The sequence below is a fragment of the Rhinoderma darwinii genome, chromosome 7, assembly GCF_050947455.1.
Source record: "Rhinoderma darwinii isolate aRhiDar2 chromosome 7, aRhiDar2.hap1, whole genome shotgun sequence".
Lineage (NCBI taxonomy): Eukaryota > Metazoa > Chordata > Amphibia > Anura > Rhinodermatidae > Rhinoderma > Rhinoderma darwinii.
Window position 1 is genome coordinate 31,505,169 of NC_134693.1, and position 15,542 is coordinate 31,520,710.

At 43.5% G+C, this 15,542-nt stretch overlaps 1 protein-coding gene across 1 annotated transcript in view; it reads left to right on the plus strand.

Annotated features, from left to right (window-relative positions):
- Positions 1-15,542, plus strand: part of SHCBP1L (SHC binding and spindle associated 1 like) — a 79,872-nt gene that overhangs the window by 62,342 nt on the left and 1,988 nt on the right. The window contains exons 8-9 of the mRNA XM_075833125.1: positions 9,392-9,642; positions 12,007-12,132. Of these exons, the coding sequence (XP_075689240.1) occupies positions 9,392-9,642; positions 12,007-12,132 (377 nt within the window). The remainder of the gene's footprint in view (positions 1-9,391; positions 9,643-12,006; positions 12,133-15,542) is intronic.

A 15,542-nucleotide genomic window follows, 5' to 3' on the forward strand; every position in this document is an offset into this window, starting at 1 on the left:
TGTACGCAATACAATTTCGGACTCTGAGTTGGCCTGGAATAATGAGGCTCTAATAGCAACCTCTGGTAGGGTCTTTGTTGCAAGATAAAAGGCAAACTTGTGGACTGTGATTTACCATCTACTCTGGACGATTTGATCTCAGCCACCAGGATTAATATTCGCTTTTGAGAAGGGCTCTGTGAATCGAAATGTACTTGGCGAGTTCCAAAATTAGCTCCTACATATCAGAGAACCTTGTAATTCCGCTGACACCAGGCCGACGGTGTTCGAACCAGGGTCTCCTGTCCTCCGACCAGCTATCACCTACACCATGACCACTCTGAGAGGTAGCGACCTGCTGGTCTCTAGCGAAGTCCAGATCCCCGTACAGCTGTCATACCATTAAGGCGGTACAGGCCAGTGGGTCCACGTACCCAATGTGACAGGGGGTAAGACATGAAGATGTGACTTCAGAGCATCCACCCAATCCTCCTCTCAAAGCGAAGGTATAAGGGATTTCCATTTAGATCCAATCGGCAAAGCTGTCAGTCCCAGTTTAGAATTCAATAAATGAGTATACAATACTGAGATCATACCTCTTGGTTGACCTTGAGTTTTAAGCCCAATCAAGGGGTAATATGAAATGTTCCGCTGATCCTTCATGAATTAAGTGTGAAGAGCATGGCGCAGCTGTAAAAATCTATAAAGGCAAGTGCGAGATAAGCCACACTTCTCCTGTATCTGAACAAATTAAATAAGGGAGTTATTCTTATTTAAATCTTTCAGTGAGAGAATCCCATGCTCCTGCCAAAATTCTCCACATTTAAAAGTGTGTAGCTGAGGGAACATGAGATTATCCCACAATGGGGCCTCCTCTGTTCAGTCTTTAAAGTCGTGCAATTCTTTTGCAGATCTCCAAATTTGACATGCAATTATATGCAGAGGAAGGAGTCTCCCTGAAAAAGCAGCAGGGGTCTCTAAGATAGGCCAGAGAACAGGATTCAAATATTTACCCAGCATATATTCAGAATTCGGTATTGGGACATTCCCAACCCACAACTTCAAATATCTCACTTGTCCAGCCAAAAAAATAAAGATAAAAACTGGGCAAGGACACCCCCCCCCCCCCCCATATTTCAGGTGCTGGAGGACGGAGAGAGAGGGTTTGTGTCTTCAAGCACCCCAAATAAATGAGGTGATTAGAGTATCAATTGTAGGAAAAAAATGTTCAGGTATAGGTCCACTAGAGTATTCTAATGGGTAAAAAGCCTTGGGAAGCAGGATCATTTTGATAAGATTGATACGACCTACCGCTGATAATGGCAGGGTCTTCCATGACCTAAATTTATCGGCAAAAAGATCCTCCAAGGAGTAAATGTTCTTAGAGTGATACAATGTGGGATTCTTGGTAATATATACCAAAAGATATTTAAAAGAATCAACCACTGGTAAATTGTAAAAGCTATCAGGCCAATCTGCCTCCCACAAAGGCATCAGAGCCGACTTCGCCCACTTTACATGTAATCCAGAAAAGCAGCCGAAGTGATCGATGATTTCAGCAGCTCTAGGAAACGTAACCTCTACGTCAGACATGAATAAAACTAGATCTGCATATAAGCTGACCTTGTCCTCTCTGTCCCCCAGACCCACCCCCTATATATGGAATCTTGTCTAATATAAATAGCTAGGGACTCAATAGCTACAGCAAAAAAGAGTGGTGACAAGGGGCAGCCCTGATGAGTACCCCTACTCAGGTCAAAGAAAAGAGAACTCACACCACTAACCAAGACACTCACCCTTGGACACATATATAGTACAGAAATCCATTTGATAAACACTGGGCCAAAACCAAAATGACGAAGTACTGCAGCTAGGTAACCCCATTCCACGGAGTCAAAAGCCTAGCCTGCATCCAATGAAGCCAAGGCCCATTCCCTACCTCAACATACCTGGGAAACCACCTGGACCCTCCGAATATTTTCTGATGTCGACTTCCCGGGAATGAATCCGGATTGGTCACCATGCATAATATTCGCAATAACAGAATTAACTCCTTAATGACCAGTCTATTTTAACCCGTTAGTGACCGGCCCATAGTGTTTCTACGTCGGTCACTAACGGGCCTTATTCTGATGCAATAGACTTTTTACGTCGCTGCTTCGGAATAAGTAAACAGAGCAGGGAACTGTCAAATCTCCCTGCTCTCAGCTGCCAGAGGTAGCTGAGAGCTGGGGGCGTCCCTCTTCTAACGTGTGAGATCGATATTAGTATTGATCTCACCCGTTTAACTCCTCAGATGCGGTGCACAATAGCGTGCACCGCATCTGAGTGGTTTTGGAGAGAGGGAGGGAGCTCCCTCTCATCCCACTGACACCCGGCGATAAGATCGCCGAGTGTCTGTGTCTCCGATGGCAGCCGGGGGCCTAATAAAGGCCCCCAGGTCTGCCTGTAGCGAATGCGTGCTAGGTCAGGCCTGTGATCGTTATTATAATACACTGCAATACTTTTGTATTGCAGTGTATTACTGCCTGTCCGTTTTAAAACGGACAGGCATCTTCTAGGACATGCCTCTGGCATAGCCTAGCAGGCATTCACTACAGGCAGACCTGGGGGCCTTTATTAGGCCCCCGGATGCCATCGGAGACACAGACACTCGGCCGGGTGTCAGTGGGATGAGAGGGAGCTACCTCCCTCTCTCCAAAACCACTCAGATGCGGCGCTCGCTATTGAGCGCCACATCTGAGGGGTTAAACGGGTGAGATCGATACTTATATCGCTCTCACCTGTTCGAGCAGGGATGCCCCCAGCCCTCAGCTACCTCTGGTAGCTGAGAGCAGGGAGATTTAACGGCTCCCTGCTCTGTTTATTTATTCTGATGCAGCGCCGTAAAAAGGCTTATGCAATAAAGCCCATTAGTGGCCGCCGTGAAAAGGTGTATTGGCGGTCACTAGTGGGTTAAGACGATTCGCCAGAATTTTTCTGAGCAATTTATAGTCTGAATTCAATAAAGATTGGGTCTATAAGATAAGAACAACTATGGTGGCCTCATATAAAAATGCATGTAGCCGACCTTCAACCAGAGAAACCTGATACATCTGTAGTAGTTGAGGGCCCAGAACCTCTATATATTTAACATAAACTTCCAATGGTAGACCATCGGGTCCAGGTGATTTCCCCCCAGGCATAACTTTCAGTGCGATTTGAATCTCTTGTAACGTAATCCCCTTATTTAAGGCTTCCTAAGCTTCCAGCATTAAGGTAGGAAAAAAATGGTTATCTAGACTCATCTAACTCATTTGCAGAGTAATCCGTTTTGGATGTGTATAATTCCCGAAAAAACTCACAAAATCTCTCCGCAATCTGATTCACTTCAGAAAATAGAGAAGCCTACCTAGATTCAATCTTCGGAATAGCAGGTATGTTACTGTTATTACATACTATATGGCCCAAAATGCGTTGGATTTTTTTTCAAGTTCAAAGAATTTTGCCTAAGAAAGAATAGTTTCCTATCACTCTATTTTTGCAGATGTAGTAAGTTAGGCTGCGTTCACATCTGCGTCAGGGCTCCGTTCCGACGTTCCGTCTGAGCTTTCCGTCAGAATGGAGCCCTGACTGACACAAACTGAAATGTTAGGTTTCTGTTTCCATCACCATTGACTTCAATGGTGACAGATCCGGTGCCAATGGTTTCTGTTTGTCTCCGTTGTGCAAGGGTTCCATCGTTTTGACTGAATCGATACCGTAGTCAACTGCGCTATTGATTCCGGCAAAATGACGGAAGGCAGCAGACTATATGATAGTGTGGTATTCTAAAAACTGTGCCTCCAGATGCTTGCATGAGGCCGCCACTTCCACCTCACCTCTACTCGTTCCTTTCTTTATAAAAATAAATCGTAGATTTAAAGCAATCCCTTAGGAATGCCTTCAGGGTATCCCATTTAAGAAAGTAATTAGGCTCCTCAGAATTGGCCTCTAAAAATAATTGTGATTGGTTAGGAATACAATCATTAGGTCCTATCAGGGATATCCAGAAAGGATGCACCCTCCTACTGACATTGCGATTGTAATTTTAAGCTGAACAGGGGCATGTTCTGATACACTAGGTGTACCATACGATACCATAGATACTTATAAGTCAACATCGATTCCAATATATAATCCATTCTGGACAATGTCTCTCTGGCTGGTATAAAGCAAGAATATTCTACCCTATCAGGGAATCATTCCCTCCACATATCTACCCATCCCCATTCACATAGAAAACCTTTCAAAGGAGTGGCCCCTGAAGTAGCATTAGCGACCTGACCAGCGGTCCAAAACGTATCTAGAACAGGGTCCATGAACATGTTGAAGTCACCCATGCATAGAACTTTGGCTTCAGGGTATACAGAAACAAAAGCAGCAGCTGACTGTAATATCGACAAAGCTGCTGGGGGATGGCATATACATCCAAATAATCACGTAAGAGACTCTATTTATATGAGCATGTACAAATATATATGTCCCTTCTGAATCAATGATAGTCCTGGAAGCATCCTGCCTCACTGCCCAATGAATGAAAATAGACACCCCATGTGAATAGGAGGTGTGGAGGGCGTGTCCGGCCCATTGGACCCAAGGTTTAGTATGTCTCCCTTCTGTATCTTTGGTCAGGTAAATTTCTTGTAAAGAGAGAATGTGAGGTCCAAATTTACAAATATGGGAGAAAACGGCAATGTGTTTACCAGTTCTCCCCAAACCGAAAACATTCCAAGACATTACTTTTAATATTAGCCATAAGAATGAGCACATAAATTCAATGACAGATGAAAATGATGAGACATGAGAAACCAACTCACAAGATAGGTAAGCATAAAGGACAGGATGCCCCCCAGAACAAGTACTGCAAAAACCTATTTGAACCAATCTGAGTACTTCCCATCCCTCCCCTCCAGTCTGACATGCTTTCCAAAAAAAACATAAATACATTGCTCTGGGGAAGCCCCTCACATCACTGTCCATATACAGTATACTAGTGCTCTGCATATATTGACAGTGATGTCAGGAGCAGAGCTGGAGTCCCAGGAAAAGCGCTACTAGCACTCTGCCCGGGACTTTGGCTCTGGGGTTGCCCCTGACATCACTGTACACATATGGACAGTGATGTCAGGAGCAGAGCTGGAATCCCAGGCAGAGTGCTAGAAGCGGCTCTGCTCCGGGAGTCCGGCTCTGGGCATGCCCCGGACATCACTGTTCATATATGGACAGTGATGTCAGGGGCTTCCCCAGAGTTCCAGAGCAGAGCCTATACTAGTGCGTGCTCTGGGACCCCAGCTCTGGGGTTGCCCCTGACATCACATTCCGGTTCAGGAGGATCCCCTGACATCACTGTCTATGGACAGTGACGTCAGGGGCTCCTCCAGCAGAGGAATCCCCGGCCAAAGCCTCGGCAACACTCTGGCTGGGGATTCCACTCCTAGAGGGAGCCCCAATGGAGCTATCTACTGTTGTGTGTGTGTGAGTGTGTGTCACTCTGTACAAGGGGTGTGTGTGGCATTATCTACAGAGGGCACTGCCATTATCTACAGAGGGCACTGTGGCATTATCTACAGATGGCTTTGTAGCACTGTCTAAAAAGGGGCTGCCCAATCTTGACATTCTTGTGTCTGCCAAACGTTGCCAACTGAGCCGCCGGACTGCAGTTAGCGACACTTAAACTGGAAAACTGTATTGTTAAAATAAGCACGTGGAGTAAACTTGCAAATATCTGTTAAAGAGAATTTTTCTCCTGCCCATGCATGTGCAGCTGAGTGCACCATGTAATAGGGAGCATTTCACAAACCCTGGGACATGTCAATTTTTTTTCCTATCCTCCGTCATTTAGATATCGGTGCCGTTATATTTGGCGTCCAAAATTTAAATAACCCCCTGAACTGTCAATGGGGCGTGTAATTGGCAAGGGAACTTGTTATTATCGCTGTGACACTGTCGAATCAGCTACGGACAGTGTCACTGCAAGAGCTGGAGAGGAGCTCCTGCTGTGACACTGTTCGTAGCTGATTGGACAGTGTCACAGCGATAGTAACATGCCCCCTTGCCAATTACACGCCTCATTGACCATTCAGGGTGTTATTTATAGATCGGGCGCCAAATATAACGACATCGATATTTAAATAACGGCGGATAGGAAAAAAATGTAAAGTGCCCCTGGGTTTGTGCAGCCCTGCCTATTACATGGTGCACTCCGCTGCTCATGTATGGGCAGGTGAAAGGTTCTCTTTAAGTTTAAACCTAGCAGTTTTATTATAGTAATGTATTGTTATAGTAATGTAGTATTATTATAGTAATGTAGTATTGTCATAGTAGTTCAAATAACTAATTAATTAACAATTATAGATTATACAATTATATATATATATTATAACAACTAATTAATTAACATTATAGTAATGTAGTATTGTCATAGTAGTTCAAATAAGTAATTAATTAACAATTAATTTGTATTGTATCAAATTTGAAAGTAATGCGGCCCGTCAACGTCACATTTTTTATATCTGTGGCCCACTTACCCGGCCGAGTTTGAGACCCCTGGTGTAGGAAAATAATAAGGCAAAATATACAACACCAGACCACGTTGATTGAGTGCAATTAATGGCAATTAGATAGTTCGGACTTTCTGAAGACCCATTCATCAGCTTCTTTTGGATCTGTGAAGAAAACAACTTTGTCGCCATCCACCATCCGCAATCGGGCCGAATAAGCCATAGAGTAAGGTAGCCCAACATTACGCAATCTCCTCTTTAAATGTGCAAATGTAGCACGTTTCTTTTGTAGGTCGACTGAAAAAAAATCAGGAAACAGAGACACCGTATTTTCAAAACAAAGCTGTACTTTTTATTAATAATCTTTATTTCACTTTGATGACTTATTTTATTAGTCCCACTAGGGGACTTTACTGTGCGATCTTCAGATCGCTGCTATAATGCTCTGGTATACTTCGTATACCAGAGCATTATTGCCTGTCAGTGTAAATCTGACAGGCAATCTGTTAGGACGTGCCTCCGGCGCGTCCTAACAGGCATATGTCCAGGGCAGACCTGGGGGCTTTTATCAAGCCCCCGGCTGCCATGACACCCCATCGGAGACCCGCGATTGCATTCGCGGGCCGCCGATGGGTGACAGAGGGAGCTCACTCCCTCTGTAAACAAAGTTAAATGCCGCGGTCGCTATTGACGGCGGCATTTAACGGGTTAAACGGCCGCGATCGAAGTAAACTTCGATCGCGGGCGTTGGAGCAGGAGCTCAGCTGTCATCAGACAGCAGAGCCCCGGCTCCTGCCTGCACGGGAGACCCGTGCAGGACTTAGGCTAGGTGAACGTGAAAAGGCGTCAGCCTAGCCTAAGGCCCCTTAGTGACCGACGTAAAAAGGCTTATGGGTGGTCACTAAGGGGTTAAGGAGTCTAGCCAATAATGCACAAGGTGGAGGATCGCTCGATAGCTGCGACCTCGCTGGTATTCTATGAGCCCTTTCCACTGTGTAGGTCGCAGAGGAGGTCACAAAACTATTTCTCAATAAAGGCGCTGGGGTTCGAGCCCTCTACCCTTTCAGGCATCCCAATAATCCAAATGTTATTGGAGCTTGATCTATTTTCAAGATCGTCACACTTCTGTTGCCACAGCCCAACCAATCTTCCCAGGGCCGTAACTCATGCCTGTCAGCGATGTAGTACTGGAAGTGCTTGCCATCAATATCTCATCATATCGTCCACGAGTTATCATGGTACGCTGTGTAGAAGCAGAGGCAGTGCCATGTTCTTCCAGGGGTTTGAGAAGCTATTTTGGCGACAGGACAAGTCTGATAATAGAAAAACACGGGCTTAGAACAGGACCAGCAGTCACTCGCGTCCTACCACGCCGCTGGTTGGCCACACCCCCCATAAAATCATTATTTATTTTTTTTAATTTGAACTGATGCTTTAAGGCCGTGGTCCCCAACCACCAGACCGCGGACCAATACCGTGCTGCGGATCATTTGGTACCAGGATGCAAGGAAATCCGGGCGAAAAATCGAACCAAACTGTGGTGCAGTTTTTCGCCCGGAATGTCCGCTGTGGAAAACTGCAGCATTTAGCCGGCCTGCTAGGATGAAGTTTCATACCAGACCGCTGCAGCCTGTGATTGGTTGCAGCAACAGTCACATGGGATGAAACATCATCCCAGGAGGGAGGCTCACTGACATCATCTAGGCCGGCCTCCTGGGACGACATTTCATCCCATGTGACCGCCGCTACAGCCTGTGACTGGCTGCAATGGTTGCTTGGGATGAAACGTCATCCCAGGAGGCCAGCCTGGAGAAAGAAACACAGACATGTGGGTAAGTATAAGATTTTATTTTTTTCAGAGTTGCGTTTTTTGCGGTGCAATCATTGTGATTCTGCCACCATAAATGCAGCAACTGATATTTGTTGTGGGTTTTACCTCCCCATTGAATTCAATGAAGAAAACCCGGAACAAATATGCAGCATTTACACAAATACAATTGAGATGCTGCGGATAAAAAAAAACATTTCTGTACCGCATGTCAATTTCTGAGCGTTTTTTTCCGCTCAGTTTTTACGCAGCGTGTGGATAAGATTTGTTCTATTTCATCCACTTTGCTGCTACTGTATTATGCAGAAAATCTGCAGTATTTGCACAATGTGTGAACTGACGCCAAATACATTTTCATTTCCATTTAATTGCAGTCTGCAGGGTATTTTGTAATGCGCGTGATCTCCCCCCGCCGGTCAGTGGAAAAACTGTCTTGCATGAAACGGGTCCTTGGTGCAAAAAAGCTTGGGGACCGCTGCTTTAAGGGGTTGTCTGCCTCGGACCATCCATTTTTGCTAGTAGGGTCCTCAGACAGTGAGCAAATTACAGGGTGTCCTGCTGCTTAGACTCCTAGTAATAAGCTGTAAGACTCTGTTCACATCTGCGTTGGGGTCCCGTTCTGATGCAGTGTTGATTTTAATACTAGTGCCACCGCAGGGAAAATTAAGCATTACACAGATCCCATTAAAATCAATGGGTTGTCCGTGTAATGGATGAGTTGCATCCTCCAAGACGAGATACACTCTTTGTAGACACTCTTCTCTGGCCGATAATGAATTGTGTACACCAGACCTCTGTAAATTTGAGACAAATTTAGTACACTTTTTCAATTTATTACAAACGCTTTACTATCTATAAACCTATCTCTTATTGATTGATGCCAACACGAAAAGTTTTTATTATGTTTGTTTTTCCTACTTATGTGAAACAGTTTCATTTTGCTCTTGTATGCACTGTGCATCTCCTTATTTAACTTAAATATTAATTTAAATTATTACAGACTTTTTTTAATGTATAATTGACAGATTTTTTTTATCAGTTGTTTTTAACGTATTTTTTAAAGGCGTTGGGAAGAAAGAAGAAATAATAATTGCTTCACATCCATCGAGTGATAATTTTGTTGTATCCAGAGCACAAAATATAAAAATCATTCACCTCACATTAAGACAGAACGGGACATTTGATGGCATAGTAGTTGTGGAATCTGGCCATCTGACTCTTCAGGATTGTGATCTCCAGTGTGATGGGACTGGCGTGTGTGTTCTTACAGGAGCAGCTTTACAAATGAAAGATTGTGAAATAAGTGGCTCACAGGTAAACTATGAGGAGCTATGCTTCAAGAGGTTTCTCTTCCATAGACAATGATGGTATACTGACAGAATGATGATTTATTGTCTGATCAATGGAGGTCCGACAGCTTGGACCCCACTGATCTCCGCATTTGACCAGGTGATGTGTTTGATATTGTAACACAGCTCCATTCAAGTGAATAGGGCTGTGTTGTAGATCCTACATACAATGCATTCTGAAAGTTTTCAGACCCTTTTAATTTTTTCACATCTTATGTTGAGGCCTTGTTCTAAAATAAAATAAAAATTAAAGTTTTCCCATCATTCTGCACTTAATACCCCATAATGACAAAGTGACAACAGGATGTTAGTAATCTTTGCTAATTTATTGAAAAACAAAAACTAAAATATTGCATTGACATAAGTATTCAGACCCTTTACTCAGTACTTAATTAAAACACCTTTTGCAGTGATATCCGTCTCCAGTCTCCTTTGGTTATGAGCCACAAGGTTTGCACACCTGGATTTGCGGATTTTTTGCCATTCTTCTCTGCAGATCTTCTCACGCTCTGTCAGGTTGGATGGGGACCGGTCAGTGGACAGCTGTTTTCAGGTCTCTTCATAGATGTTCGATTCGGTTCAAGTCAGGGCTCCGGCTGTGCCGCTCAAGGACATTCACAGAGTTGTCCTTAAGCCACTCCAGTGTTGTCCTGGCTATGTGCTTAGGGTCATTGTCTTGTTGGAAGGTGAACCTTCGGCCCAGTCTGAGATCCAAAGTACTCTGGATTAGGTTTTCATTAAGAATATCTCTGTACTTTGCTTCATTCATCTTTCCCTCAACCTCGACCAGTCTCCCTGAAAAACACCCCCACAGCATGAAGCTGCCACCACCATGCTTCACTGCAGGTATGGTTTTGGGTTGGTGATGAGCAGTGCTTGGTTTCCTTTGTGCTTAGAATTGAGGCCTAAAAGTTCAAACTTGGTTTTATCAGACCAAAGAATTTTGTTTCTCACAGTCAGAGTCCTTTAGGTGCTTTTTTTTTGCAAACTCCAGGCGAGCTTTCATGTGTCTTACTGAGGAGAGGCTTCTTTCTGGCCACTTTGCCATAAAGACCAGATTGGTGGAGTGCTGCAGTGATGGTTGACCTTCTGGAAGTTTCTCCCATCTGCACACAGGATCTTTGGAGCTCAATCAGCGTGACCATTGGGTTCTTGGTCACCTCTTTTACCAAAGCCCTTCTCTCCCGATTACTTCGTTTGGTTGGAGGCGGCAAACTCTAGTAAGAGTCCTGGTTGTTCCAAACTTCTTCCACTTAAGCCACTGTGATCTTGGGAAGCTCCTCAGTGTAGCAGAATTTTTTTTTGTACCCTTCTCCAGATCGGTGCCTCTACACAATCCGGTCTCTGAGCTATACAGGCAGTTTTTTCCTCCTCATGGCTTGGTTTTTGCTCTGATATGCATTGTCAGCTGTGAGGCCTTACATAAACAGAAGTGTGTCTTTCCAAATCACGTCCAATCAAATGAATTTACCACAGGTGACTCCACTCAAGGTGCAGAAACATTTCAAAGATGATCTAGAGAAATGGGAGGACCCAGAGCTAAATTTCAAGTGTCATAGCAAAGGGTCTGAATACTTATGTCCATGTGAAATTTGAGTTTTTCATTCTTAATACATTTTAAAAAATGTCTAAAATTCTATTTTCACTTTGTCATTATGGGGTATTGAGTGCAGAATGATGGGGAAAAACCTTGCCTTTTTTTTATTTTAGCACAAGGCCTCATTATAACAAAATGTGAAAAAAGTGAATGGGTCTGAAGACTTTCTGAATGCACTATAGCTTCAGGTTGGGAGAGGTGCTGTGTAGGGGAAAATATAAAAGAAGCCACTGTGCTGTATCTAGTGCTGCACACCTTCATTTTAGGCATGGACAAACCCCCAATGAACAGACAATGACGGCATAATCTGTCAATGTGCCATCATTGTCTACGGAGGGGAAACCCCTTTAATAAAAAGAAAAATATAACTGGTAAAATGAACTGTATGGAATTTCATGTCTAAAGTATACTGATCAAACGTGGTGTATAGCATTAAGTGGGGCTTTTATTCAAATTGCATATTTCCCTGGTTAAATCATTTTTTTTTTTTTTTTGGACAAATGCAAAATCTATTGTTCACGGGATTCCTAATTTACATTTAAGTTGTAATTTTTTTTGCTCCATTATCACCTATAGTTGGATATTATGGTATAATAATATATGCACATATTATGTATTCACCATGTGCTGTAATGAATGGAATGGGAGGGATTTTGGTATCAATGGTATAATGTGTCTTGCTGTATAAAAAGAAATATTTCTTAATTGTATAATCAAAACTTACATTTTTAGGGTGCAGGTATTGAATTATACCCAGGCAGTGACGCCATACTTGACGGTAACAAGATTCACAACTGTAATAACTACAAATGTACAGATGGCTTAGCAAGTGTCCAGGGAGGTGGAATCAAAGTAAAGGTAATATTACATACAGAATTTGACATTTTATCACGCACGCTACAATAATAAGGAATATGCATAGATTGGTTTATAGAAGCACCACAGGAACGGAAAAGCTGTATACACGTTATCAAACATTTTATTCTGCTCGAATGCATCTAAAAAAACAAAACAATGAAGCAATTTTTCAAACCACTGTGATTAAAATGATCCAACTGTTATCCTAGGCAGACCTGTGTGACTCTATGCATAAATAATGTGTGCAGTCATGTGTCTCTTTCCCCTAATATTTACAAATGATAGTAAATGTCTTGTGATAATAAAACAGGTAAACAACATTTAATATGGTGGTCGATGGCAGTGAACGGGTTAACGTCAGTATCTCCAGTGGTCTAGAGCAGGGAAGGGGGTCACTATTTCATACCTGTGTTATAAGTAAAGTAATGGCCATGGTTCAGGCTGGGGTCAGTTGCAGATGTCCTTTTTTCCAAAGTACTTTTTCAAGAAGACAGTGGGGGGTCAATGATATTTCAACTGGGAATTTTCTTTGTCATTAAGCTGGCCATACACATGAAATAAAATTTGGCTAAAATTGCCAATTTTGGCCGACCATTTTAAAATTAACATGATGGCCGATTTCTTTCCGCCGAAAATGTGAACCTACAGGTTGGAAATATTTTGGCGTGATTGGCCGAATTTGGGCGATTATTTGCCATTTTGCACCAGCCCCAGGGAGTAAAAAACAATAAAAAATAACAAACAGACTCCACGATTGGCCAGTTTAGTCTCTACTGTTGCTGGTGGAATTGTTCATACGATTGGCTGGCCTCTTTGGGAATTTTACTATGACTTACTCTTGAAATCGAAAGAGTTTTATATTTGGGATAGTCTTTAACGAGGACCCGTCACCTCTCCTGATGTGTTTTTTTGTAAATACTTGTATTCCCTATGACATTCTTAGAACTTGGCGTTGTGCCATTCCCGTTATTTATCCTAGAAATTTATGAATAAATTGATAACTGGGTGTTCCCATTGTCAAAGGGGCGTGTTCCTGCACAGTCCTACTCTTTCATCCCTGATTGGACATTGCCCGTCAGACAACTGGTAACACTGAGTGGTCAATTCATTCATGAATTTCTAGGAGAAATAACAGGCACAACGTAGAGTTCTAAGAGAAGATGCTCCAGAATATATATATATCTTGGGAAATACAATTATTTACTAAAATAGACATTTCAGGATAGGTGACAGGTCCTCACGGTAAGTAAAAGCCTAAACAGATTCTATAGCTATTTTTTTTTCGCACTGTAATGAGAAACATCAAGTTGCCACAAAAAACTGGCGTACATGTAGCGCGCCAAATTTATCATGTGTTTCACTAGACAGCTTTTAAGAGTGTCTAAAAAAGGGGGCATGGCTATGGGGAGTTGTAAAATGCAAAAAATTATCGACATGCGTCATTACTTTAGGGCAAAATATTGGCGTAAAGAGTAAGGAGAGAAAAGTGTCTAACATGTCTAGCAAAATGTGCCAAATTTATCATACAGTGTGTGCCACTGTGAAAAACTTTGCGCAGCTTCTGCCTGTGGTAGAGCTTTATAGTATCTAAATTTATGACAGTATTAATAAATCTCACCCTCTGTATCAGTGGTTTTGCGGCATATTGGCCAGTAGGCAAATGTCACATAGTTGTGAATGTGACTTTTATAAGACATTTTCACATTGTGTTTGAATCAACAGAAGCCACACAAAAAAAGGTGCCTTGTACATGTAGCGGCCATGTTTTACTGCAAATTGCTGTGGTTTTTGGTTGCATGGCTAGTACGGGTGAAGCACATTGTTAAAATACGCTTCAAGTATACAAGCTACAGGGCCAAAAACTGTGGCAAGTCAAGGTAAAACCGCATGCATACTACCACCACGTGTTTGAGCACCTAAGACGTGTTGCTGGTTGCATAAACACAACTTGTTACAGCACTCCCCAGCTGATGTTTTATGAAACTCTAGAAATATTTTATTCGATGGTAACTGTAGTTAATGTTAAAGAGTAACTGAAATTTAGGCAAATTTTTGACACATCATAAGAGACATATTAGAAGTTTTCTTAGGTGGCAGGTTGGGTTTTGAGACCCCCACCATCGTTGAAACAAAGTGGCAGAAATACTCTGCCGAGCGCTCTGCACCTTCGGCTGGGATTGGCTCTCCTCGTTAGTCTGAAGACAGGCTCATGTGATTGATGGTGGAGGGGGGTAGCTAAAGGCTCATGGGCCCGGGTGCAAGAATTCAGCTTGGGCCCCCCTACCCCTCCCCAACACCACCATCATCAGACCCCTGCGCAGACGCCTTGCCCAACAGCCCCCATAGTATAATGCCTCCACATAGTATAATGCTCCCCATATCAGCTCCCACAGTATAATGCCCCCCAAAACAGCCCCATACCTTATAATGCTCCCCATATCAGCTCCCACAGCATAATGCCCCACATAGCTGTCCCCATACAGTATAGTGCCCCCCCATATCAGCTCCCCATACAGTATAATGCCCCATGAGCTTCCCATACAGTATAATGCCCCCATATGAGCTCCGTCCCCATACAGTATAATGCCCCCCATATGAGCTCCACATACAGTATAATCCCCCCCCATATCAGCTCCCCATACAGTATAACGCCCCTCCATATCAGCTCCCCATACAGTATAATGCCCCCCATATCAGCTCCCCATACAGTATAATGCCCCTCCATATCAGCTCCCCATACAGTATAATGCCCCCCATATCAGCTCTCCATACAGTATAATGCTCCCCATATCAGCTCCCCATACAGTATAATGCCCCCCCATATCAGCTCCCCATACAGTATAATGCCCCCCATATCAGCTCCCCATACAGTATAATGCCCCCCATATCAGCTCCCCATACAGTGTAATGCCCCCCATATCAGCTCCCCATACAGTATAATGCCCCCCATATCAGCTCCCCATACAGTATAATGCCCCCCATATCAGCTCCCCATACAGTATAATGCCCCCCATATCAGCTCCCCATACAGTATAATGCCCCCCAGATCAGCCCCCACACAGTATAATGCCCCCATATCAGCTCCCCATACAGTATAATGCCCCCATATCAGCTCCCCATACAGTATAATGCCCCCCATATCAGCTCCCCATACAGTATAATGCCCCCCATATCAGCTCCCCATACAGTATAATGCCCCCATATCAGCTCCCCATACAGTATAATGCTCCCATATCAGCTCCCCATACAGTATAATGCCCCCCATATCAGCTCCCCATACAGTATAATGCCCCCATATCAGCTCCCCATACAGTATAATGCCCCCCATATCAGCCCCCCATACAGTATAATGCCCCCCATATCAGCTCCCCATACAGTATAATGCCCCCCATGAGCTTCTTTTACAGTAT